The following is a 25,648-nucleotide window of genomic DNA, read 5'->3' on the forward strand; positions in this document are numbered from 1 at the left end:
TCCAGAGCGGAGTCAATTGCTTTTAAAGTTATGCAGGGCTACATCCTTAATGGACAGAGGCCATGAGCACGACTGGGAACAATTACCAGCTGAATAAGATGTTCATCTGCAAGGGGTGCGTTTTTGCCAGCTACTACCCTTGGATGGCCCAGGGAGCTAGAGGCACAGTCAATCCCACGCCTACTTGTTTTCCTTCCCTTCATTGCCACAGTTTCAACTGATTTTGATTACTCTGGCGCCAAATAAATGAAAACATTTCATAGACATATAATCATCCGTCACTGTGAAGAAAGGAAAAATGCTTGTGTACTGTATGTTTATAAATACGCTTAATGAAAAAAGGGATAGCTCTACCCTTCCCAGCCTCGTGCGGCTGTAGCCAGCGTAGCTGCGTGTCATGTCAGAAAAGCCGGTTGCTGCTTACATACCGACACGGTCTCTGGCACAGCTGTGGAGCTGGCAGTGCCACGGAGGGATGCGTAGCCCTGCCCTTTCCCTCCCTCCAGGTTACGAAGGTTAGTGCCCGGGGAGAGGTAAGTGATGCGAGGTGGCAGGAGGCAGGAGCGCAGCCTGCGCCCATGGACCGCGGCCGAAACACAGTGTCTGGGAGGGAGCAAAGGGAAGGGGAAAGGTGGGGAGGGGGGAAGGAGGAAGATGATTTGCAGGCACAGTCTGGCGCAACCGGCTCAGTCCCTGGAAAGAACCTGACTCAGCTCCCACCGGATCAGGGGACTTCGGCATTGCCAGGGGAAAGGGAAGAGCAGCCACTGCTAGAAAGCAGCACGACAGCCTGCCTGCTGCTCTCCGCTCACAGGAGCACCCAGCTTGTCTCACGAACTCTGTGTGCAGGTGCTCATCAGGAAATTTTTCTGACTGTTTGGCAATGGGCTTTCCTTACGTATTCATTAATGTTTCACTATGGGGAATGTTTGGTTTGCCTCTGTTTTGAGGCGTGCACTGCTTGTCGCATCAGGCTAAATACAACTCAATACAAGAATGCCATGCCCTAAGTGCAACCTTTAAAAAGGCCAGATCCTCTTCTGTAAGGAGAAAATAATTGTGCAAAAATGTCATGAAAAATTGCTGCTAGGATCTATCCATTAAGCTCTTTTGACCCTTATTCTTTACATATCAGATCTGCTGATAGGTTACTGTTTGCATCTGGCTTGGACCCATGAACACAAGCATACTGTTGGCCTTTTCCAAACTATTACCTGAGCTGCAGTTTGCAGAAATCATTCACATCAAACTTTTTTTCCCTTTGAAGGTCTTGTGAGCATTGAGTGGAGACAAATAAAAATTAAATGGATAAAGTAGACAAATTAAATGGATAAAATATTGCAGCAATATGTCATGCCAGGTGCTTGTGGAGGTGGATGCTGCTGCAGGAGCCATTAAATTGCACCACACGGTGTGCACTTCAAAACTGTGGTGGGCAGGGAAGAAGAGAGATTAGATTATCAAAGGCTCCTTCTAAGTTGCTACACCTTGGCAGGAATATCCTGCAATAGCTGAGAGATGCAAGTGCAATCACTAGTCTGAACACAGTGAGTTGCTCTTTCTAAGGTACAGGCAGCTTGTAATTCACATTTTTTTTTCTTTTTTTTTTTTAATGCTATGTAGCTGACAGAGCATTTCGGGTTTTGTGACCCTGTTGTAAAAGTAACAGTGTTTCGTGTTCCACTGGAAGCGCCACATTATGAAGAAGAGAAAATTATTATTTTTTCAAAGAATGATCAATGATTTATTTTTCTTGCATCATGATGGAGGATGGCTTTAAAAGATTTTTCTCTCCAGGCATGCTTCAAAACCTGTCCTGTGTTTTTAGTGGCTGTCTTGTGATATCTGAAGATTTCAGATGTGGTACCAACACCACAGCAAGAACTGCAGTCTGACATGGGCTGTAGAGCAATGTCCTACCTTCCAAAGTGGAGAATGACTGGTTTTTTTCTTGAAGCCAGGACACCCAGTGTCCTGGTTTCGGCTGGAATAGAGTTGATTGTCTTCCTAGTAGCTGGTACAGTGCTATGTTTTGAGTTCAGTATGAGAAGAATGTTGCTAACACTGATGTTTTCAGTTGTTGCTAAGTAGTGTTTAGTCTAAAGTCAAGGATTTTTCAGCTTCTCATGCCCAGCCAGCGAGAAAGCTGGAGGGGCACAAGAAGTTGGCACAGGACACAGCCAGGGCACCTGACCCAAACTGGCCAACGGGGTATTCCATACCCCATACCATGTGATGTCATGCCTAGTATATAAACTGGGGGGGGGAGAGAGGGGGGCGGGGGATTCACCACTCGGGGATTAACTGGGCATCGATCGGTGGGTTGTGAGCAATTGCCCTGCACATCATTTGTATATTCCAATCCTTTTATTATTACTGCTGTCATTTTATTAGTGTGATCATTATCATTATTAGTTTCTTCTTTTCTGTTCTATTAAATCATTCTTATCTCAACCCACGAGTTTTACTTCTTTTCCCCATTTTCTCCCCCATCCCACTGGGTAGGGGGGGAGTGAGTGAGCGGCTGTGTGGTACTTAGTTGCTGGCTGGGGTTAAACCACAACACCCAGTCATGGTAACTGGTTCCCTGGGTGTAGGTTGGCCAACACCATAGACTGGCAATGCGGAGAGAAGGGCTGGCTGGGTTGTGTCTCCTGATAGAAACACAGAGCTAGAGAGCTGGAGCTAGGAGCTCCATACATAGAGCTAGGAGGTCATCACTTCCATCCCTAAAATATAAGCAGGACCAGCTATATCAATGGGCAGGACCAGTATTTCAAGCATTCCTGCTCTTCAGAACTTCCAGTGGTGATGAGTTTGCAGCCTCCCTAGACAGTTTATTCTAGTGCTTGATTATCCTAAACTATAGAAAGTTTTTCCTCATGTTTAGCCTGTGTCTCCCTACCTGCAGTTGAAGACCATCACTGCTGTCTACCTACAGTGAATACAGAGCACGGCATACTTCCTTCTTACTTGTTAGCCTGTGACAGCTTTGAAGACAAGTATCAGCTCTCCCTTGAGAGACTGGGAAACAACCCCATCTGAATCTGTCCTACAGACCACATTTTTCAAGGACTTCTCCATTGGCCTCTCCAGTTTGCCCACATTCTTGAGCTATGATGAACTGTGGAGGTCTCTGCATTCCCTCTGGGTTTTTGTCAGCACTGACTCAAACAGCAAGACTATGTTGTGTGACTTGCCTGTGACACTCAGCACTTGCTTTTTTCTGTAGCCACATAACATGTTCACACCATGTGGACTACAAGCCCCATATCTTCCTCTGCAGAACTTCCGCCGAGCCAGTGTTTCTACAGACAGTGTTTGTGTATCTGGTTATTGCTCCATATATGACCTTGACCTTGCATTGACTGAATTTCACCCTCTTTATTCACCCCGTTGCTCATTGGGTCAAGATCTTTTAGGATTTTAGGCTTGTTGTCCAAAGTGTTTGTGGTTTCCAGTCTTCCAGTAGCATCAGTAAGAGTGCAGTGTCTTTCCTTTCCCAAGGAGTTAATATGGGGGATCACACCTGATGCTTGTTTTCTTTGTCCTTGTTAGCTGCTCCTCCACACCATCTTACCTTCTACCCACTGATAGGCAAATGGACCAGGAAAGCATCAGAGATCCTGGAGCTGGCTTCCCTCTTTTCCAGTCCTCTGGGAACTTACCTGTTACCTCAGGTTCTCAAGGGTAGTTTCTAACAGCCCTGCAATAGCTTCAGCCAGTTGCCAAACTATCCTAGGGTTTGATTCCATCCAGCGTATCTGATGTCGAAATGCCCAAGGGCACATCCCCACTGGTACTTCAGCATGAATCAGGAGTGTGCTTTTGAAGAAAACCTCCGGCCCATTCCGCCGGCAGAGCTTTGGCTCACACCGTGGAGCACTCACAGGATGCAAGAACAGGGTGACTTTCAGATGAAACTAAAATGCAAGGTGCACTCTGGCCCCACTCAGTGTATGGTGCCAGACTAGTGCTACTTTGAGGTAAAACTCCCTGACACACATAAGATACAGAGGTCAAGTCCTCAGCACCTGCCGTTCCCTGGCACTATTACTTCTTGCAATTCTTTTCTATGTAAGCTTGAAAGCTTGCCTCCCTGTCAACAACAGGACTGCGTAAGCCAGGTCCTTGTAGCTGCCCATTTCCATAAACACTTACATGAAAGATGTAATATACCCTGTGGTTTCTGTTGGGACATGTTATCAGGTTTCCCTTCCAGTGAACAGCAGACTGGCTCCTTCCTTGGAGGGTGACTGTTAGATTACTCCTTATTTGACATAGACATGCACGTGGGTACAATCTCCATGCAACTGTGAAAACGCCCCTGGGGTACCATTCCTCAAACACCCATTGCAGCCAGGCATCTGGCTGTGATTAAGGTATGGTTTAACCCTCTGAAAAATCCCTTCTTCCCTCTTTCCATCATTAAATACAGGGAGTCTGAACATATCTGAAAGAGTCATCATTTGCATGTGTTACTTAAAGGGTTCGGAAAGGACAAAAATATCTTTTCCTGCACTGACGTAGAAGTGAGCACAGGCTTGCTAAAACCACACCTTCATTCCCAGGAAAGTCGTTCTCATCTGGTGACTAATGTTAAACTGAGCAGGTAACTTAAATCAGACCGTAACTGACTAAAAATATATAAAAGAATATTGACTTCTATTTAGGATACTGACCAAAGTGGGTTTTCTCACATATTCCTCAACTTAGACAATTTCAGGGCTGCTGTCCAGGCTCTGATATCAAGACATAACTGGCTAACTGCTACCCTGTGGAAATGCTGTTTGAGGTTTTTCTTATGATCTTATGTCATTGTCCATGGCATAATATTTCAATACCACATAAAGTACATCCGTTATGCATTATTACCAAGTGATATAGAAATGCACAAAGTTCTGAGTAATACAGAAGGAAATCTGTTGTTGATCACTTCTACTCCTCTTTGTTGCAGATTGGTTTAATATTTTATTTAATTAGCGTTTACTGTGCCTCCCATACAACAGCTGTCTTTCCACTGACTGCCACAGAAATGTCTGAACAAAAGAAAAATGAAGCTAAAGCAATGGAATACCTTCTATTTTGCATGCGTGTATAAGGTAGAGTTGTTCTGTTAGGTATGAGGGCTTTTTTCAAAGGCTCGTTTGTTCAACCTTGCAGTAAATTTGTTCTCTGGCTTGAAAGGGAATAAAAAGGAATAAAGAAACAACCTACTTTGTACAAGCAAACAAAAGTAAATTAATAGATACAATTCCAGTCTTTTACTGTAATTGCCTCCTACTTTGTAGCGCCACAGATCAATTTGCATTTAGGGGGAACTTCTGTTTGTAGTCATTCTTCACTCTGCTGGCTGCCCAGGAACCGAGGCAGGGTTTTCATTGCACTTCACATTTGATCTTCAAGGGTGTGCATCAGCTCATCCTGTACCACCTTTTGGAAGAAGACAGAATTGAAGTGCCCTTTAGCTTAAAATCATAAAAGTCTCAAAAGGTCTAAATAGAAAACAAACTCAGACATTGATTAAGAGCAGGCAGAGAAAGAAAACTTAAAGGAACAGAGCTGGTATGTATTTGGCCCATTCAACCATAGTCAAGCTCTAGAAAGCTGGTTTATTCTCAGAGCAGCTAGAACTTAGCCACTTCGACATTGACACTGCCCTCTTGCAGTCTTCCTCGGCAAATTACTGCCACTTTCTGTGCCATTGTCCAAGCCTGAAGGGAGGATCAGTAATGTCTTATATATACCGTTTAAATTGTAAACTGTTCAGATCAGTAGCAAAAACTTGCTAAACAGCTGTAGAGTGTCTAAACCCCAGAGGCTGACAATACAGTTTCTAGGAACAGTTACAGAAATGCACCACTGCCACTTCACTGGTGTTCCCCCTTCTTACTCCCTTACCTAGTCTGGCTCTGAGGTGCGTTCCTTGAGCTCCGTGTCTCTGTTGTCCCCCTCCTGCGACCTCTTGCATGTGCATGACTGTACATTTCTACACGTCTTGACACTATTTTCTGCACTGTATCACATGCAGATCAGAAGGCAACACTAACCACTCTGTCATGCTCTCCTCCTAAAAGCAGCATGGCTTTTGGATTGAATATATTTAGTCTCCATCTCATAGTCATACCTTCATATGCATCTGGAGCTCCTAAACTGTTCCAGCATCTCAGAAGTGATTGGGAACATGAGAGATCCCCCACTGGGAGTGGACACCACCTCCGGAGCAGCTTCTGTTATCATAATGCTGAAGAGTGATGGGTTTCCACAGCGAGTTATTTACTTGCTGGACAAGAATATATATATATATGACATATAACTTTGTAACTTTGTAATTATGTAACTTTGCTGGAGTGTATCAGACAGTAAAAGCCAACATCTGCACCACGGGTAAGCCAGTCAGAAAGGACTCTAGGCAAAGCTTTGTGATGACTACAGGGAAGGACTTTCAGAGAGCTCAGAAGGGAAGTTTAGCTACAATACTACCAAGCCTGCCACATCCAGAGACTGCCCTCTCCTTGGCCCGCCCGGGTAAATGGAAGATTTCTAGTACCCCCAGTGAGAAAGAGGTTATTCAGACATAACTTTTCAGTGGTTTTTCATTAACGGCCCTAAACTGGCACGAAAGGAAATAGTACGTAAGAACTGATGTTCTCCTGATTAGCTGGCACATTACCCTTTCTCAGACTCCACAGAGGAAGAAATGAAACCAAACCAGGTGACAGCCGCTCTTCAGATTCTAAAGGAATCGAAATAAGCTGCAACTGCTTTCGGTGGAAGTCCTAGGATTCACTGCAAGGCACAAAGGCTCCCTTCCCTTGAATGTGCATGTTAACACTTTTTTTGCTCTTAGCAGTGTTCATAGTCATAAGACCTTGAAGTCAGATAAATGTACAGATAAGTAGAGAGTTCTGGTTTTTAAAGGGACAGAGCAAAAAATGTCCTAGCAGGACAGATCTGTGAGGGGATTGAGTTGCAGCCCCAGCATGCCTGAAGCTGCGTACAATCTCACAAACTTTACATAGCTAGCTTTAAGCAAATAAGCCGTTGCCAGCTCTCAAAGACAAAATAAATAAACCTAAACAAAATGTGCTTATTTTAAGACTATGGTTCAAAAACCAGGGGCTCCCTTCCAGTGACATTATTTCCATTGAGTTCAGTAGGCATTAGAGCAGGCCTTCAGATGTTTGAAACCGTGATTTCTGTCGATATCTCAGTAAGCAGTCTCCTTTCATGGGTTTCCTTCTGCTGGCATTTTATCCATCTGTGTGGTCTATTCTGAAGCTTGATGTGCTGTGCTGCTGCAATCAGAGGAGATCCAAGGATTCCCCAAATGCTTTCCCCCGAGGGCACTTGGCATGAGACTTTGCCAGGGAAGAAGCACCTTTGAACACTGTTCGGTTGTATGTTTTCAGAGATGAACAGGCAGCAAGTAGCATTCAGAGGTTCAGTCTGGGAAACATATCCCTGCCCCGTTCACTGCAGTTTCTCAAACAGACTCCCACACACGTCCGGCTAAGGGCTGTTCAGTTACACTGCAGGGCAAGAAACTCATATGATATGAATTGACAGAGAAATGTATTTTATCATTGATCCACTGGCAAACTGGCCCAGAAAGATGATAATGCCAGCTTGTTTCAAGGGATTTGCTCCTGGAAAGAGCAAGATCACTCTGCTGTTGATGGCAAGTAACGTGGAGCAAAGAGAAACAGAGCTCCAGGGTATCCAAAAGTTTCCAGCAGTCAAGCTACTGAATGCAGGAGGATTTGGAAAGATTTCTTCCCCAGGGATCCCACCTTTCATTCCAGGTCTTTGTTCCACATCATTTTTTTCAGTGAGGTCCTGGCAGGCTGGCAGACATCATAATCCCTCCAGCAAAATGGAAACTTGCACCAGCTTTCCCTGATCGCTTTGAATGTTCACTGAATCTAAACCAGGAGGAACCATCACATGTGTGCCTCATCCCTGGCAGTGTTCAAGGCCAGGTTGGATGGGACTTTGAGCAACCTGGTCTAGTGGAAGATGTCCCTGCCCATGGCAGGGGGGTTGGAACTAGGTAATCTTTAAGGTCCCTTCCAACCCAAACCATTCTATGATTCTACTGATTAAATAGAAATATCTGCAGTAGTTATTGGGAAAGCATACACTGTTGCCATGATTTATATTTCTGCGCTATTGGGCACTGAAACTTTGGGAACAGGGACTTCCAAAAAAATTGATAGGTGAGTATACACTATGACCAAGAGTTTCAGAAGTAGCTAATGGTACAGAGTGCCTCTGTCTTTTGATAGCTTCTATGAACCAAATTAAAGGGACTTAATTTTCAGAAAGGACTAGAATTCCTATTGTCAAATCTTTCCACAAGCTTACAGTGGGAGTATGGAAAATCATTAGGTGCTACCAACAATTTTCACCATCAAGTCTACAGGAGACTTTCTAACTGAAGGATTATTTCAATAAGATCACCTTCCCTCCCAAACCGAAGAGAGCTGCTTTTTTTTCCTACAGGTGTACTAAGTTCACAGTGTTAAACCTCTGTCAACACAAAAAGCAGTTTTGCATATTGTTGCTTTCTGTGTTGTGGTATGATCTTTTTTATGTATATGCTTGCAGCCTGGGGTAAGGAGACTCTGGTATGGTATTTCAGGGAAGGTTTTCCTCATAATTTCTAGGACTACTGCATAAAAGGTTGCAAATATAAAGGTGAAATTCTTTTCTCAGTAACCTCTAAGCTTATAACAATGCATTTCCACTGAAAACTGTGGTATTTTCCTGTATTTAGCTACGGAACAAAGAGTAAAATTTAACAGAGAAGGCTGAACATGATTCAGTGCATGTAAAAACAGAAAGAATACTTTTCATTTGCGAGTTTCCCTCCCATTCTGGTGTCTGCCTGTTTATTGCTATGCACTACCTTGAAGCTACAGGGAATCTTCTACAGCTGTCATTGCAGCTTTGTAGGTTGGCCAACACATGACAAGCTTATTAAGTGATGTGAACTGCTCTCTGCTGCTAATGACTGGACCTCTCATCAACTCACACTCCTATGACTCACCAGCACTTCTTTCCTTTAGGAGCAAGCCTTAAATGAACATCACATTACAGTTAACTTTCATTAACTTTCTACAGGGTACCTCATCCCACTGATGAACATGCATACACTTAACACATGTTTTAAAGACTAAGAGAAATAGTAAGTCGATTGTACCAGCACCAGCACATCTGCATTATCAGATATACTGGTATTGGGTGAAATAGTGGCCCAATATAGGATGATCTACACAAAAAGCAAGACTGAAGTTCTTCTTTATGGAGCAACCTGACTACACCCCATCTTGATTTCAGCCCTTTTATCTGTTGTACGAGTAAAGGTGTGGATGCTTTGTGGGCGGGAAGACTGTAGTCTCTGGGAAAACAAATGCATTCTTTGCCTGCTCAGATTTTTCTCATCACAGAAATGTGCCCAATGCAGCAGGCACTGGCTGTTTAGGAAAGCCTTCATTCACTTTCAGTGGGGGCTGGATCAGACCCAGTCATGCCTATCACTGAACGACCACACATATATAGGGGCCAGGCTGTTTGCTGGTCTGTAGGTGAAGGTCATAAGATACAGATACTCTCATAGCCACAACAAATTTTACTGTAATCAAAAGATGGTATAGGTTTGGGATGTTTTTTTTCCCCAGCCCCCTGACAGGGCCCATCAGGATGTTTATAGCAGATGTAATGGTGGAGATGTGCTGTGGCTGACAACAAGAGAAACTCAAACATTGTTTTGCAGGATGTACCCGACTCGCAGCTGCCCTCCGCTTCAACTTAGTACATCTCCAAGCCAGTAATTGAGACATCCAAGCATTTCATGTTGAGAAAAGGGGAAAAACCCTAGACAGTGCCATAAGGATCACATATGGAAGAAAAGGCAAGTAAATCCAGCATGGAAAAATGAGGTAAACTACCCATTTGACCACTCTTTCTTTTGTTAAGCTGTTTCTCAGGATACAGTCACAGCATTAAACCTTTCCTTCAAAAAGTTTGACAATAACTTTTTTGCACTGGTTCAGGGCAAATTGTCACTTCCACTCTCTTTCATTTAAGGCTGGATGAACAACAGCACTCCTCTGCTTTATTTAGTGGTAAAGGTTCATTTATATGATGCTACATTTCTTTTTCGTGAATGTCTGGCTCTATTTTCTCTAACAGAGTCCACCTGCCCTCATTGCAATTCCTGCAAGACTTGTCTGTATCCCTGATCACATTCTTCCCTCTTTGAATTTATCTCTGACTTTTCATTTTCTTCTAACTTCTCCCTCTCTCTCTTTCCTTCTCCTCTTGACTTTTCTCATGTTGTGAAATTGCTATTGCAAATGGATGCTCCTCAATTTCTTGTTCACTTTTTTACATCACAGCCATCTTTCCTCTATGCTGCCTCTTACACCCAAAAGGCCCTTCCAGATCCTGTTTATTAGGCATCTTCCCTGCTCCTAATCATGACTACACAAAATTAATGTACTAATCATGATCAGATGGGGCAGGGGGAACAGTTAAAGCTTGTTAGGAGTGACTTTTATTAAACACATATAAAGAAATTTGGTGGGCATATTTCAGCCAGGTTCCTTTAGCAGCTGGGTACCTGAATCCTTTGTACAGCATTTGGAAAATCTTCCCCAGGAATCTGTTTGCTGTTTACAGGGGCTGCACTGGGTGGGCATCCATCCATCTTTCATACTGGATCGGACCAGAGCTCTGTGCGGAGGCAGTCGCAGACTATTTTGGCAGAGGGAAGTAACCAGGTGCAAATCCCAGGCCACCAGCTAGTTCACCCAGAGCCAACTCATGTCATGGCACCATACTGGGGAGAGGTTGGCATAGCCATAAAAACAACAGCCTTCCCTGAGAACTTGTTACCAACTTCAGATTTGTCCTGGTTTCAGCTAGGATAGAGTTAACTGTCTTCCTAGTAGCTGGTACGGTGCTATGTTTTGAGTTCAGTATGGGAAGAATGTTGATAACACTGATGTTTTCAGTTGTTGCTAAGTAGTGTTTAGTCTAAAATCAAGGATTTCTCATCCCCAGCCAGCGAGAAGGCTGGAGGGGCACAAGAAGTTGGCACAGGACACAGCCAGGGCACCTAACCCAAACTGGCCAACGGGGTATTCCATACCATGGGACGTCACATCTAGTTTAGGAACTGGGAAGTGGGGGTGAGGAATCGCCGCTCGGGCACTAGCTGGGTGTTGGTCAGCGGGTGGTGAGCAATTGCCCTGCGCATCATTTGTACATTCCAATCCTTTTATTATTGCTGTTGTCATTTTATTAGTGTGATCATTATCATTATTAGTTTCTTCTTTTCTGTTCTATTAAACCGTTCTTATCTCAACCCACAAGTTTTACTTCTTTTCCCCATTTTCTCCCCCATCCCACTGGGTAGGGGGGGAGTGAGTGAGCGGCTGCGTGGTGCTTAGTCGCTGGCTGGGGTTAAACCACAACAAGATTTAATGTATCATCTGTCACTCAACATGCTGATATTCATACAGTGAGAGAGCCCTGTCATAAATGTTAAACAGTTTTCTGAGCAATTAGACAGAAGAAGGTAGTTTTGCTAGAATCATTTGTGAAATACAGATGCCAAGCACTATTCTCTAAGCCCAGAGAGAAGTAGCAGATAAGTAATTTGAAGTTTTATGACTAAATTACCTGGATTACTTCTCTTTCTAAAGTACCTACTTCTTATTAAGTAGATATTTAATTTCTCATTTTCTACATTTATAGGAAAACAATGAGTTGCTTTGAAAAATATCACCAAGTTCATCCTAAAAAGTAAACAGTGGAACAATAGCTCATTACAATATCTAGACAATCTTACCGATGTGCCTAAAAATACGAAACGGAAGAGAAGGCAAACCCTGCAAATTTTCCCCCACTTGTGAGCATTCCCACTGATTTCAGTAAAATAACTCACATGAAGAAATGTAAGCATGTATTACCTGTTTCACTGTGTTTGCTTTGTGACTTTACTGACAAAAGTTCAAGTTCAGTCCTTACAGTTTTAATCCAAGTTCAATTCTTGCCGCTGGTTAGCGTCAGGATACTATTTAGCTGCCTCTAGCTGTTTCTGTATTTTATTTTCATCCAAATGGGGTTTTGCTGGTGCAGATATTGAGAAAGGGTGAAGTGGTGGCACTTGTCAGTGTAAAGAGTGGGCTGGGACTCTGGTTGGAATTTGCTCCCCAGTAGGTGAGGAAAAAAAAGAAAAAAGTCAATAGGGTGGGGAGTCACTTGTTTTTACCAGTGTGCATCAGCTCTAATTAGACACAGATGTGTCTGTCCCCGGGGTAGCACATGCCTGGAACTCACTGATTTTCACAGGGAGTTTAGGGATGTGAAGGACAGATCTGAACTGGGGAGGGCCTGCAACCTTTGCAATATTTGCCAGAAAATTAAAAATGCTCAGAAGCTTTATGTGAGCTACTATGTGCAAACATCTTCAGGTGCTTATCTGGATTTTTGAGACCTTTCCTTTTGGCCTCCTTCCCCACAAGTTTCTTGTTATTCCTTTTTTTCCCCCTCTTTTCTGCTTTTTTCCCCACTGGCCACAAACATTTGACTCATTTCAATCCACCAGAAAAAGGCTGATGAAAAACCCTCCAAACTTTATTACTGAAAATAAGTTATTGGAAATAAATGAAACAGCTCTTGTATCCAGGGAGAAAAAGGACCAAAAGTGGTGGAGTGATACTAGTCATGTTTCTGTACCAGCGTACTCCGCAGCAGCACTGATGTGGCATTTTTGGTATGGCTGCAAAACAGGAAGACCAGAAGGAAACAGTTCATTTAGGTCAGTCCTTTTTTTAGCTTAGTTATTTAATCTGGGTCAATTTTGAAATGAAAACCTAAAGCATTTTATTTTGAAACTGCCAGAGTGAGACCTTGGGGTGTTGTTTTAAAATGTTTCCATGCTGTCCTCTGCTGTGTTGACTGACAGCCTCAATTCACAGGCAGATACAATTTCTCTGAAATGGCATCTTTTGGTGAATTTTCTCCTCTGCATTTGTTTTAATTATTAGTTATTTTCATAACTCTTACACCTTATTCACAAGGTTATGAGAGGCCATCATAAGCCAGAACTCCCTGCTGATGGCAAATGAGTGCCAGCAGCTCCAGTTTACTACAATACCGGTTTGCTGTTCTGTAACTCACGCTCTGCTATTCCACAGTGATTTTGCAGGACTGCCTGGCCCATGACGTTCCCAGCCTCTCAGCACTAACTCCATAAGTGGTTCAGAGTCAGGGTTTCTAACGCTGCCATTCAATAGCATTCACCTTTGACACACGGCGAGGGTTTAGGTTGGCAGCTGGCAGTTTTTTCTTTTAGAAAGACTGAAAATTTGAGGTCTCTTTCTGACACTGCTGGATAGAGGGAGACTCATGCAGGTGTTTGAAGCCTGCAGCCTTCACTTTGGCTTCCAGAAAAGTAGGAAGCAAGGGACAGTGTTGAGGGAAATTATACATTATGTACTGAGCAAAATACACAGGCAGCTTCTAACCTCCTCTCAGTTTCCTCTCTGCAAGATCTGTGCCAAAAGCCTTAGCACGCAAAGTTGTGACAGAGAGAATCTGGGTCGTGTTTCTTTTGGGTACATTGCGGGTTGGTGAGAGGGTGCTGTGAAGAGCAGCGTGGTGTGCCTTGGCTGACTAGGGCCTTTACCCAGACTGGAGTGTGCAAGATTTGGAGTTTGCCCTTGTCCGCTAGCCTCAAGGAGATTTTTGGTCCTCTCACTGTGAGCATTTGCTTTGCTTTAATCTTGCTCTGTCCTGTGGATGGATCAAGTGGATGTGGAGGAATGGCATTCTCCTGGTATTCTCCTGCTCTGGCTTGCCTAGGTCCATTTAGCACTTTCCATCACTGCTCGTGTGTGAACCCAACCAGCTTTGTCCAAGGCTGGCCAGGCACACCACGCGTTTCACTCTGAAGTCCAGGCTTTGCTTGTGATGGAGCAGAGCAGCGGAGTGCATCTAACACACAGATTATGCCCCAGGGTCGAACACATCCTGCTGCATTGAGACATACGGTGTCTGTCTGGAAGATCTCAAGGGATTAAAGGCAGTCTAAATTGAAAGAAGGATGAAAACTGAGAGGCTGCTATCAGTGGAGGGAAGGAAGCCGCTGTTTACATACAGCCGGTCACTCGTAGGGCAGATGGAGAGACTATGCGCCTCCCTACATTGTTGTGTCAAACCTCAAACTGCAAACCTGACCTCCCAACACCTCCTGAGAGCAGCCAAAATAATCCCTAAATCATTCTGGTTTGGGCCTCTCAGTAGCTTGTGGGATTTTGCAGCCTGCAAGGTGGCTGGCTTCTGGGGCATACCTTGGTGGGGTTGGGTGATTACTGTGCTCTGCAAGGGGAAAAAGTCAGCTTAGATGTAGAAACTGATAAATCTTAGCGCTCAGAGCTTTCCCTGTGTTAATTTGTCAATCCTACCTGTGAGACCTTAAGTATTTGCTGTTAAAAAACTGGACTTCTGTTGAGGGTTTGAGGGAGGGAATGGTGGCAGTTTTTCCCAAATTTTGGCAACCTTATGAGATTCCAAATGGGATCTGTTGACCAAGACTTCAGAGTATGTACATGTCTGATGTCAGGGCTTGTTTACTGGAGGTCGTGTTCCAGCCAACAACCCCAGCCAAAAGGGCCATGCGCTGCAGTACTATCGCAGGAAATATATTCCTCAGCACACCTAAATCTTTGAGTCCTACCCTATACACCAAATTAAACAAATGGCACGATAATTTGATCTTTCTGTTGTCATGTGGTCAGTTGTTAATTTGTTTCATGATGTGTCAGCTTCTAGATCTAAGACTGATATTACTCCCTGAAGGTTAAACTTTATCTTAGATTTTATTCGTTAGAAAGCAAAGGATGTCTAAGTACCAGTGATGTGAATTTTCTCAGGGCCTCTGTTTACGGTAACGACAGGACAGCTTTAAAAAAAATTGAGACTGGCATTAACGGTGGCGCAGCTCCCATGGCAACATTTGGATGCCCTCCTTAGGGCATGAATTGTGAAATGATCCCGTTTATTCCTCTCCTCTGAGCAATGCCAGCTATGCTAACAGTACATTTTGACATAGATTTATTGTAAGGCTGTAGGAACAGCTGATGTGCACCCAGCATAAAATGCTACCATGGTGCATTGAGCATTGCCAGCAACCCTTGCCTGCTTTTTTAGGATTCATGGCTTCTCTGGTGGGTGTAGTAGTGGCCTGGGAGAAGAGTTGTCCATCCCCCTGCCTGAGTGTAGCACAGACCCACGTAGCACAGTCCTTTCCTTGAAAATTCAGGGTGGTTAGACCTTAATAAAGCATATTCCCATGTACTATTTGCAGCTGACTGTTGGCAGAGCAGAGACTGGAGTGGCAGGCTACATGTCGAAACACTCAGGCTTTTCCCTTGCATCATCTGCCCTAGCTATGAGATGACAAAACCAGCCCAACTGTTGCTTGTCGCATAGCATAGCTATGCCACAGCCTTCATGGCAGATGACTGAGGTGAAGGTATTAACATAGCTGACATTCGCTGTGCGCTGGCACGCTGTGCTGCCGGCTGCTGCCCAGAGCGCTGCGGATGCTCGTGGCACATGCTCTAGCTGTCTGGGTGTCCGCCCCAGCCCTGGCAGCTCTCCTGCCCCAGCCCGTTGAGTACTAGAAAAAGAGAAATAAAATGCAGCACCAAGAGTGATTTAAGGCTGTGGTCACTGCTGCCTTCTGAAGCAGCCAGAGACTAGAGCTCCTGCAGGAAGGGTCTCTTTCCCGGATGCCAAGACAAAGGGTCAGAAATAAGGGGGGCTGGTTTTTCCCTGCCGCAACAGTGAGCTTGCCCAAGCACAGCCCTGCAGCAGCCTGGCTCCTCAGGCGTGCTGAAATACACTCCTGCTGGCCTCATCTCAAACCTCTGAAGTCATTTAAAATCTTCGTAACACATCCTGCCTTTTGGGACAGAGCAGATATATAGTCACAGGTAGCTCAGCACATTATATATCTCTTCTGTGTCCCTGATTGAAAAATCTCTTTTTTCATATGGTGACAGATGTGTCTGAAATCTGAGGGCTTGGCTTACACTCGGGTGAATATGCCGTAAGGTCCCGGTTCTGCTCTCTGACCAGCCGAGTTAAACTTGTATAATTAGGCTTCCGGGGCGGTTACCCTGAGAAAGCGAGGCCAAAATGAGCTTATGCGCTGGCCGAACGTACAGCCAGTTGCTTGACTTCCACCCGCGTCGTACCCTTCGGCACGACCCAACCACACGGGCACTCGGGGGAAAATCGGAGCCGCCGTCCACTCCCGGCTCGGCCACGGGCCGGTGCGTTGCCGGGTCACTTAAGACCCCAACCTTGGCGGCCCCTGGCTTCGGGCTTTCCCCCCTTCCGAGGCAGCCCCGCGCCCCGGGCTGCGGGCTCGTCCCGCCGGCCCGAGCTCCCTCTGCCGGCCCCGGCCCCGCAGCGCCCGCCCGCGGGCACACATCCCGCCCGGGCCGGGCTGGGCCGGGCCGAGCCGGGCAGGGCAGTGGGGTGTGCTCCCCCCTCGGGAGCATCCCCCCACCCAGGCGAGCGCCCTAAGGGAGTCGGCGTTGCGGTCAGGTTGCGTCTTTGGCGGACGCTTGTTGAATTGTTTACACGGGAGTGGAAGGAGTCCAGCTCTGGGAGCGGGGAGAGGTTTATCCCGGACCAGCCAAAAAGTTGGTCTGGTTGCGGTAGGCTCGGGAAGAGCTGGTAAGCAACAAAAAAGCCAAGCTTTGAGTTACTGGCTCAATTCAAGCGCAGCAGGGGCTTGAGCCGGGCTCAGCGCACGGTAGCAAAGTGTCCTAACCTTCCTGTTCTTGCTGCTCAGGATCGCTCTGTTTGTGTTCTGGAAATTCATTTGGGAAAATTTCCCAATTTCCTAGATAATACGTGTCGCTAGAACTGACACATCCTTTTGCATCACAAGAAGCTTCTGTTCCAGCAGATTGACTTTTTCTGAGGAAAACATACCGCACATGCACACGCGGCATCCCGCTAACCCTAAAAGGAAGCCAGGATGCTTGGGTAGAGTGCATTTGCACCAGAAATGAAGGCAGTGTCAGGAAAAGGCATTCTACTTCCATAGTTGCAGCAAGCAGAAAAAATCCAAACGCATTAAGCACCTGATTTTGTCTGGGGATCCCTGCTCCTCAATGCGGGAGGTGCTTCTGCAGAGCCCCCCAGAAGTCTGGCATCGCTCTGTGCAAGCGGTATCTGTGTGCCAGGAGGTTTGACTGCGAGCTCCTCGTGGGAAGAACTGTGTGTTGTTACGTATTTGTGCTCCACCTACCAGTATTTTTGATAATGTTGCAAAGGCTTCTTGCTTTTCTTCCAAGGGAGCTCTCTCACTGTGGTAGTCACTCAGAAGGTGCGGGGAAAGGCTCATTCTGCTTCAGCCCTGCTGTCGGTGCAGTCCTTTCATTGCCACAGGTTTTTTCGCAAAGGTTTCATGGGTTTCAGCGTCCTGAACCCCAGGCTGTGCAGGTGTGAGCTGTCCTGTGGTTTGCAGCAAGGTGGGAAAGGGCTGCTGCCCACTGTTCAGAAGAGAGGAAAAGGAGACAAAAAGTGGCACAGCAGCAACTTCTCTGTGCTGTAGTAAGTGACTTTTCTCCCCTCTTTTTGCACTGTCACAGCCAGAGCCAGAACTGCCAATTGATTATCAGGTTTAAGAACCTTTTTTTTTCTTTTTTTTTCTTCTTTTGTGGAGGGAGAAGGAAAGGAAAGAATTGCGGACAGGACAGACCTGTTATCACCTCAAGAGATGCTGAGCTAAATCCTGAAGACGTTAGTCAGGTTTTCTCTTGGGTAGGGATCCTTCTGTTGGGAACAGGAATTGTGCTAAAGAAGGACTACTGGATTTGACTCTATGGAAGTAACTAACAAACCTTTCCAGTGGGCTCAGAGACTAGTGACCTTCAAGCACTCCTTAGAGGGTACCATCATACAGGTTCAAAATAATGTTGGGGGCTTTTTTGTCTCCCCTGACAGGTACTTTTTCTTTGTTTTTGATTTTTTTTTTTAAAAACCTCTTTACAGTGTTCTTTCCCCAGCCAGTGGTCTTTCCTACAGCTGATTCCTAATGTTTTACAGGATGACTTACACATCCTGCCTTAACAGCAGACTAATACCGGGGTTTGAATTACTATTGAATAAGCAGCAATGAAATCTCTATCAAAATAATCAGTAGTTCCAAAAACCACAAACAACAAAACAAGCGGAGCTGAACTAACTCAGCAAGACCATTTGTAGCATCAGGGACAGTGAGTCATTTTTCTTTTCCCTCCCTCAGCAGCCTCCATCGCTGCCTCACGCAGCCCCGGGGAGGGCAGGTGGAGTGGGTAGGGCATGACTTCAGAAAGTTAAAAAAAAAAAAAAAGAAAGTCGACATCACTCAGGTCACGTGATGCAAAGGGACCAATGGAGGCAGGTTCTGGAAAGGGGAACAGTTAAATTTGTAATTTTGGTTGTGTGAAACACTTCTTTGGGCCTCATAAACAACCACAGAACCACAAGTTGGGTACAGAGGCAGTCACACAAGAGCGGGTCCGGGATATTGGTCAGCAGGCAGGGCGAATCGTTTTGACTGCAAACCACAGAGTTTCGTAGAGTGGTAAGCATCATCAACCACAACCGATCCGCTATTTTTTTTTTCTTTTTAAGAAACAATTTCAGAGTTCTTTTAGCAAAAGAACCTTATAATCCGCTTTGTGCTGCTCCTGAGGCACTGGGCTAAAACTGAGCGTGATGGCTGGGAGGAGGGTGGTAGCAATGACCATTCTTCATTTTTCACTCCCCAAGGTAGAAGAAATCATATATTCCTTCACTGTAAAGAGAGAGTGAGTTTTAAAGAGGAAACAATGGCTTCAAACAGCATATTTGAGTCACTTCCTTCTTACCAGCACTTCTTGAGAGGTAAGTGCCATTCAGACTTTCTAAATATACTTTTTGCTTTCCCATACTTAAGAAAATGCATGTTTGGAGAGTATCTGGGGACATTCTTGTAGTACATGCTTTTTCCCACTTCAGTTTTCTTTGAGGTGCTCTCATCGAAGCTAATATCTGAGCTTGCAGGAATACCATCTCATTACTTATCAGTCCGTTAAAGAGATTATAACAAGGACTCATTTAAGCTGTTCAGTCATTGCATGCTTGTGAATTTTCTCTTCATAAATCAAAGTGTGCTAGAATAACTCACATGAATTACTGCAGATACAATAGCAGTAGCACAAGCCCCTTTTGATTCTTTTGGGCAGAATTATGACTTTCTGAGCCACTGCCACAAAAAATGACAGCCAACAGCATACAACACATGTTACAGGCTGAAGCATGGGGAGTGAGCAGCAAGCTAGTGCGTACAGCCAGCAGAGCGTGATGCTGTCTCACTTATGCTAGACCATCAGCCTTGGTAAAGGCATGTTCACCGGGGAGAAGTCTGAAAAAGCTTAGAAACCTGCTTAAAGTTAGCTGCAACTCACGTGGCTTAGGAAAAGAAGCGGTGTGGATAAACTCAGTTTCTGTTGATGCCATGTAGGTCTCGGATGACTGTGAACTATCAGCTGCAGCCACCCTTAGAGAAATGAAGCAGTCCTGTAAGGGCTGGGGGGGTTAGAAGGGGTGGAATTGAAGGGCTTCACCCAGCAATCTGTCTTTTTTTTACCAGTGACCAAGCGTGCTCAGAGGCTCCTTCTAACATTCTCACAACCCCCTGTGAAGCTAATGGTTTAGTCATGGGTTATTCATACGAGTAAGCCAGGGGCTGGCACGAGAAACTTGTCTGCTTCCTCATAACTACCTTCCTAAATAGCTCATGCTACAGCTGAACTTTTCCCCTTTCCACCCAAGCCCTCTGACCGCTCAAGCCCTTTTTGCAGCAGGGTTGCGCCCGTGCGGATGACAAGGCGCACAAAGCCTGTCGCAGACCACTCGTCAAGCTTGGCTGGGGTGCTGCCGGCGAGCAGCCCTTCATAGCTCTTTATAGTTACGGACTACAGTTTCCCGGCCTCGCTGGCAGTGTCGGTGTGAGTCATGAGTTATTCGTATTAATAAGCGGGCTGGGGAATGCGGAAGGCTCGTCCCAGCTGCTGTGTCACAACAAGCAGCAGCTCCGCCGGCACCCTGCCGCTCCTGCGGCTCAGCGCTCCCCGAGTGGGACGCGGGCGGAGGGCAGCCCGCTGACATGCCAGCCTGCTCTCCTGCCTTGCTTCAGGTCTTCTTTTTTTCCCCACCCGTGTCAAAAGTTTTTCTACATCTGTCTTTCCTGGCACCAGAGGAGAGCTGAATCGCAGCAAGCTGCGTGAGTCACTCGGGCTCGCGGCACCTTCTAGCAGGGGAGATGCTGAAACGTGAGCAAGAAGTGGCTAACTGCTCTGCAGCGCTTGCAGCTGATATTTCCTCAGCACCCCTACCAAGCAAAGGAAGCAATACTGCTAGAATAACAAGAAGGATCTTCCTGCATTTCGTCAGCCTTTTTTTTTTTTTCTTTTTTTTCTTTTTTTTTTTTTTATCTCACCCAACTGTTTACGGTTTAATCTGTAGCACAGGAAGACTTATTGAGGAAATTTTGTGCTTCTGATAAAATAACAGAGTGAACCTCACAGGGCAGTGCTTGCAGCCAGTGTCAGAGCACGGCCAGTCCATGGAATGGGATGGGGATGGCAGAGGCCATGGTGCAGGCAGGACCCCAGAGAGCCTGAGAGCCGTCGGTTGGAGACGAAGAAAAGGAAGACTTTCAATAAAGCTGGTTAATCCAGCAAGTGATTTATCTCAACACTCCAGAATGGGTTTTATTATCCTCCTTATTACTGTTCTCATTATTGTAGTTAATGTTACTATCATACCAGTATTTTGTGTTTCTTCGCGGACTAGGCTAGAAGTCTTGCTAGGCTAGAAGTCACGCTAGATACCTTAAGATATTCATCCAGTTTGGGCAATCCAGGTACAGATCCTGGTACGGATCCAGCACATGCAAGGTCAAACTCCTGCTGTACAGTGCTAGAAAAGCTTGGGCAACAGCACTTCAGTTGAGTTATAAAGCAAACGTTTCAAAAATTGCGAAAGAATATTGTGTTTGAACGTGGAAGCCTGTGACAGTTTTCCAGCAGTTCCCTTTTTGTTCCTTTCTTTAGTGAAATGAACTTCGCACAGTTTCAAAATCCTGGGCGCAACAAAAGTAACGCTTGGGCCTCAGAGCAAGAAAAATAATCATCCCTAGGGTCAGTTGTTCTCACCCATATTTCTCAATAGTGTTTACATAGACCAGTCATTCGAAATGTCCCAAACCGTCTCTTTTCTTTTTTTCCCGCCAAAATTTATTGCACTTTCTCTCTTAACTGAAATCGTGAGGTAAAGGGAAAAATAACAAGTTGTTTTCTGCCATGGATTTCTCTTTATCAGTCCATGCAGTTCTCTGAGAAGGAAATCCATAACTCTTTTTTAGCCTGATACTATGTGAAAATTGGGAAAAAAGAGGGGAGTGGGGAAGCAGAACCATTGTTCCAGCCCCTGCAAGCAGTGACAGACGTAGAAAGCCTGACATATTAATTGAATGTGGTACACCACAAAGGATATGGCCCTTTTTCTATCACACCACACCAGGTCCTCGCTTCTGCCACTAGGTAAAGAAATGAGGATTATACTGAAACCTCCAGTGGTGTGCTCTGCATGCTGAACACATTCAAATGTTTACCGGCTCTGCTTTTAATGACGGCCTCATTTTCCTAATGGCGTCTTTCAGTTTATGATCTGGGCTTGGTGTTAGGAGTACAGGGTAGGAGTATTTCTAAGTGCCTTGTTGCAGTGCAACCCGCAGAAAAACATTGCTCCTTCTCTTCCTCAGATCTAGGACTGCATCAGCAAGGCTGCAGTTTAAACTTTTATTCTAGCAAGATTCATAGTATAAGGATGGATTTGCTGGTTATAGTGAGGGCTCGACACAGGTTCACGTGTATTGGCCAGGTCAACACAATGATACCTTTTGGGCAGGGGGACCAAAATGAGACCTGTTGGAGAGTCTTGTATTAAAGAATGCACATATAGTTTTTAAAGGGTGCCTAGATAATTACATAATAACACCAGACCCCACAACTTCTTTTAACTTCTTAAGGGTGTTAGACTGTCCTGTAAGGTTTCCTAATAATTTTGTCTACAAAGGAAGACAGAATAACTAATCTTTTTGCAGGGTTTTTATGGAGCTCTAAATAGCATGAAGCATAATATTTTCCAGGAGGGTATTTTTTCCTCATTTTCCCTTTTGCTGCAAGGTCTAATTATTTCAATATACAAAGAAGGTTAATCCTGGTTTTGCCTTTGTTGGTTTTTTAATTAATTAATCAAGGCAATGAAGACTCATGGTGCAACATTTGGTTGGTTTCTTATCAAATGGAAATGAACTCCAGCAGAGCACTTTTACAACATGGAAAAATACACTGTGCATACTTTCTTCTTAGTTCTAATGTGCCGAGTAGTGCCCAGCCATTGTGGGTTTCTTCCTTTGCAAATGCTAAATAAAACCGTAGCAAGAAGCTCTTGCTTCACCTGCTCTGAAGGGCTTCCCTGCCTGGACCTATGGACACCTATACTTAAGCATACTGCTTCTCATTGAATGTTAGTGACTCTGGCTTGCCTTGTGATGGGATTTAAGTCAGTAGACTCCTAAAGTCCCTGGTGCTGTATGTGAGCAGAGGGGTGAAGTGATCGGAGGCTCACTGTTATCAAAGTCTACATCTGCAGTCTCCCACTCTCACCCTACGAGGCCTCCTGAGGAGTAATTGTTTGTCTGCAGAGGGTGCTGCATGAGGAGCAGGGTAGCAAGTTGGTAACGACTTCAGCCTTCTAGAACTGGTGACATTAAAAGAAGTGATCATATACTAGAAGTAAGTCTGCCAAAACCAAGTTTCTCTGGGAGAAGCACGGTACCCAACACTGCCATGTATTTTCATTCACTTGCCCAGTAGAAGAAACCTCTCTTCTCACAGTAGCATAAACTATGCTGTCACTGCATAGGGGAGAGAATATTTTCCAGCACTTTTGCAGACTGCCTGAACAAAGAGTTAATTTGTGTCAGCATTATAAAATACTAACTTCATCTTGTGAATAGGAAATTGAACTAAAGCCCATAAAAACCTTGGCTTACTAGAAGAAAAAACTTGCACAATGTCTGATTTACACAGCCTTCTCTCTGTTTGAGCCTTTTTTTCATTTAAAAGCCTTGAGAAACATTGTGAGACCTGAACACAGGAATTCTTGTGAAGCAAGGGGTGAAATATCTGACAGAGATAAATACAGTGCTTTGGTAAGATCAAGAGATGTTATCCTAGGCTAAATATTAGACTGAGTGTTTAACCAGCCACACTCAGCATAGCGATGGGTTGTGATGACAGTCTTAGCAAGGATTTAGGGTTATGGATGGCTTGCAGATCCCCCAGATTGGCTTGCCCTTTATCATGTGGCCATTAATAAGAGATTGTTGGATGATGGCAGCTCTGCCTTGGACCGTGTTTTACCACGAGAGCCAAACTGCAGCTCTGAGGCAGCTCTCTGGTGGGAAATAAAAGTATCTTCCCCACGCTGCTGGTGTATGCAATACGAATAGAAAATAAACTGCTTTTTTTTTCATGACTAGAAGATAATCATGGTTTAGTTTGACTGCTAAGGCATGACCCTAAAAGAACAGTCTGCTTATCTTTAAGTGCATGTGAAGGCCAGTGATATTGGCAAGTTTATGAAAGTAATTTATGAACTCCTGAAGAATTTTGCTTCAGAACATAGAATGAGTAACTGCATCATCCTGTTATTCGAGTGGGGAGAGCCTATATCTAAACCAAGAATGGCAAAGAAATCACTGTTCTTGGATTTAGAAATAGACATACTTGCTTTTAAAAGCTACGCAGAAGCATTTCTAAGGAAACAGCAAAGGCATTTCTCTGTAAAACTATGAGGTGGTTCCGCCAACAGAAGAAGCTCATCCAACTTTGACACCCTGCCACATGCAGAGGGGACGTGCTGGGTCCCAGCAGTCTCTGCTGCACCTCCGAAGCGGTGCCCGGAGGGCCGAGCAGGGTTGTTAGCCCCTCGTGCTGTTGTGGAGAACAAGGGTGAAATGCAGAGTGGGCTCAGGAGCTAAGGGGGAATGCCACCGGCGGGAAAAAGTCAGGGTGGGCTAATGCTCTGCAGAAACTGCCGGCTGCAGTGCCTCGCTAAGTGATAATTTGAGGTTGATCACCCTTGCGACAAGACAGGGAAACCTGTCTTCCTCCTGCACGTGTGGTGCAAGGGTTTGCCCATAGGAGGCTGCCACAGAGTACCTGGCTGGCCCTGGTAGCTCGGTGGAGGAGGAGGGCTGCACCACTCAGCTGTGACAACCTCCATCAGAGGCTTGGGCTGCTTGTGTCGGAATGCGTGGGTGCCTCGTGGGCTGCTGGGTGAGGCCAGCAGGACGGATCCAGCAGCCCCGGCAGCACGGCAAGGAAGAAGTAGCTCTGGCTCTGGGTAAGAGAATGGATTGAGGCTGGCTGGAGAGGGACGACCCGCTCTTTAAATCCAAATCCCGCCTGGCATCTCTGTCTTCCCTGTGCCAGCTCAGGCCTCCCGGACGCAGGGTGTGAGTTTAAATGGGGGCGGGCGGCGTTTTGGCTGGGGTGGCTGCCATGAGCATCAGGCTGCACACAGAGATGGAGCACTCCGGCATGCAGTGGGGGAGCTCAGGACAGGCCACGCAACCCCGTCACTGCAGAGGCATGAGCGTGACAGATTTTCTGTGTTCCTGCAGATTGCGGTGTGCAAGGATGTGTTTGCTCAGATTTTTTTCAATTTTTATTTATTTACTTGGGTTTTCTGTTTGTTTTTTTCTTAAAACAGCTCTGATGATAGTTAGCTCACCCACTCACTCCTATTCCTTTCTCTGTGCTTAGTCAACAGGGCAAGGTATGGTGGAAATTTTTCTAAACAGTGGGTGATTACAGCCTAGAACTGATTGCCATAAAATACCTTTGAAACCAAGAGTTTAGCAGGATTCTTAAAACAGCTGGGTCTGTATATACATAACAGTTTCTTAATATGTACCAGCCAGGTAAAGAAAAAAGAAGCTTTGGAAGGGTTAAGTTCTCCCTTCATCTCTCACTGCCTTATTTCAGAGCACAAGCTGATCTCTGTTAAAGCTTGGAAAGAAAGCTTCCCATGTAAGCAGGTCTGTCATCTGCAGAATGAATTGTGGCTTCCTTCATGACATCTGGTACTGGCCATGGAGAGAGACAGGCCACTGGCTAGGTGAATCACTGGTCTGAGAGAAGGACAAGAAAACATTACACTACCTCATCACCTCTTCTGTCATCTTAAGAGAATGGATAATATTTGTATAGACTTGAGTCAGCTTCCCAAACAGTCGATGAGTAGTAAGGATATCTCCTCTCTGCAGTGTATTAATGAACTGTACAGGGTCACAACAGTGGTGGTGTTTGGAGCAGTAGAGCACCTACAAAGTCTACAGTATGTTGGTAAGTCCATGCATACACCAGCATATCCACAGTGATACTGAACGCAAGACACATCATTCTTTCTGCCAGTGGAAAGGAGACTAGAAATTACATATACAGATTCC

At 45.2% G+C, this 25,648-nt stretch overlaps 1 protein-coding gene and 1 long non-coding RNA gene across 7 annotated transcripts in view; one reads left to right on the forward strand and one right to left on the reverse strand.

Moving 5' to 3' along the window:
- Positions 1–4,990: 4,990 nt before the first annotated feature.
- On the reverse strand, positions 4,991–19,981 carry LOC138685665 (uncharacterized). Of its 3 annotated transcripts, XR_011325025.1 has the most exons (5): positions 19,530–19,981; positions 18,747–18,877; positions 17,345–17,588; positions 6,128–6,283; positions 4,991–5,433 (listed from the first exon to the last, which is right to left on the reverse strand). It is a non-coding gene; the product is annotated as an uncharacterized lncRNA (long non-coding RNA). The 3 variants fall into 3 exon arrangements; XR_011325026.1 differs by lacking the exon at positions 6,128–6,283; XR_011325027.1 differs by lacking the exons at positions 4,991–5,433; positions 6,128–6,283 and adding an exon at positions 11,351–12,793.
- RUNX1 (RUNX family transcription factor 1) overlaps positions 18,453–25,648 on the forward strand; it is a 174,914-nt gene continuing 167,718 nt past the window's right edge. For 2 of the 4 annotated variants that reach the window (XM_069785155.1, XM_069785159.1), the window contains exon 1: positions 18,853–18,966. Coding sequence is in view for 1 of the 4 variants with exons in the window: in XM_069785156.1 (XP_069641257.1) it covers positions 18,912–18,966 (55 nt within the window). In the remaining 3 variants the exon portion in view is untranslated. Of the gene's footprint in view, positions 18,665–18,851; positions 18,967–25,648 lie in introns of those variants that run through there. The other 2 variants (XM_069785156.1, XM_069785153.1) reach the window with 2 other exon arrangements.

This window comes from Haliaeetus albicilla, chromosome 6, assembly GCF_947461875.1.
Source record: "Haliaeetus albicilla chromosome 6, bHalAlb1.1, whole genome shotgun sequence".
NCBI classification, from domain to species: Eukaryota; Metazoa; Chordata; class Aves; order Accipitriformes; family Accipitridae; genus Haliaeetus; species Haliaeetus albicilla.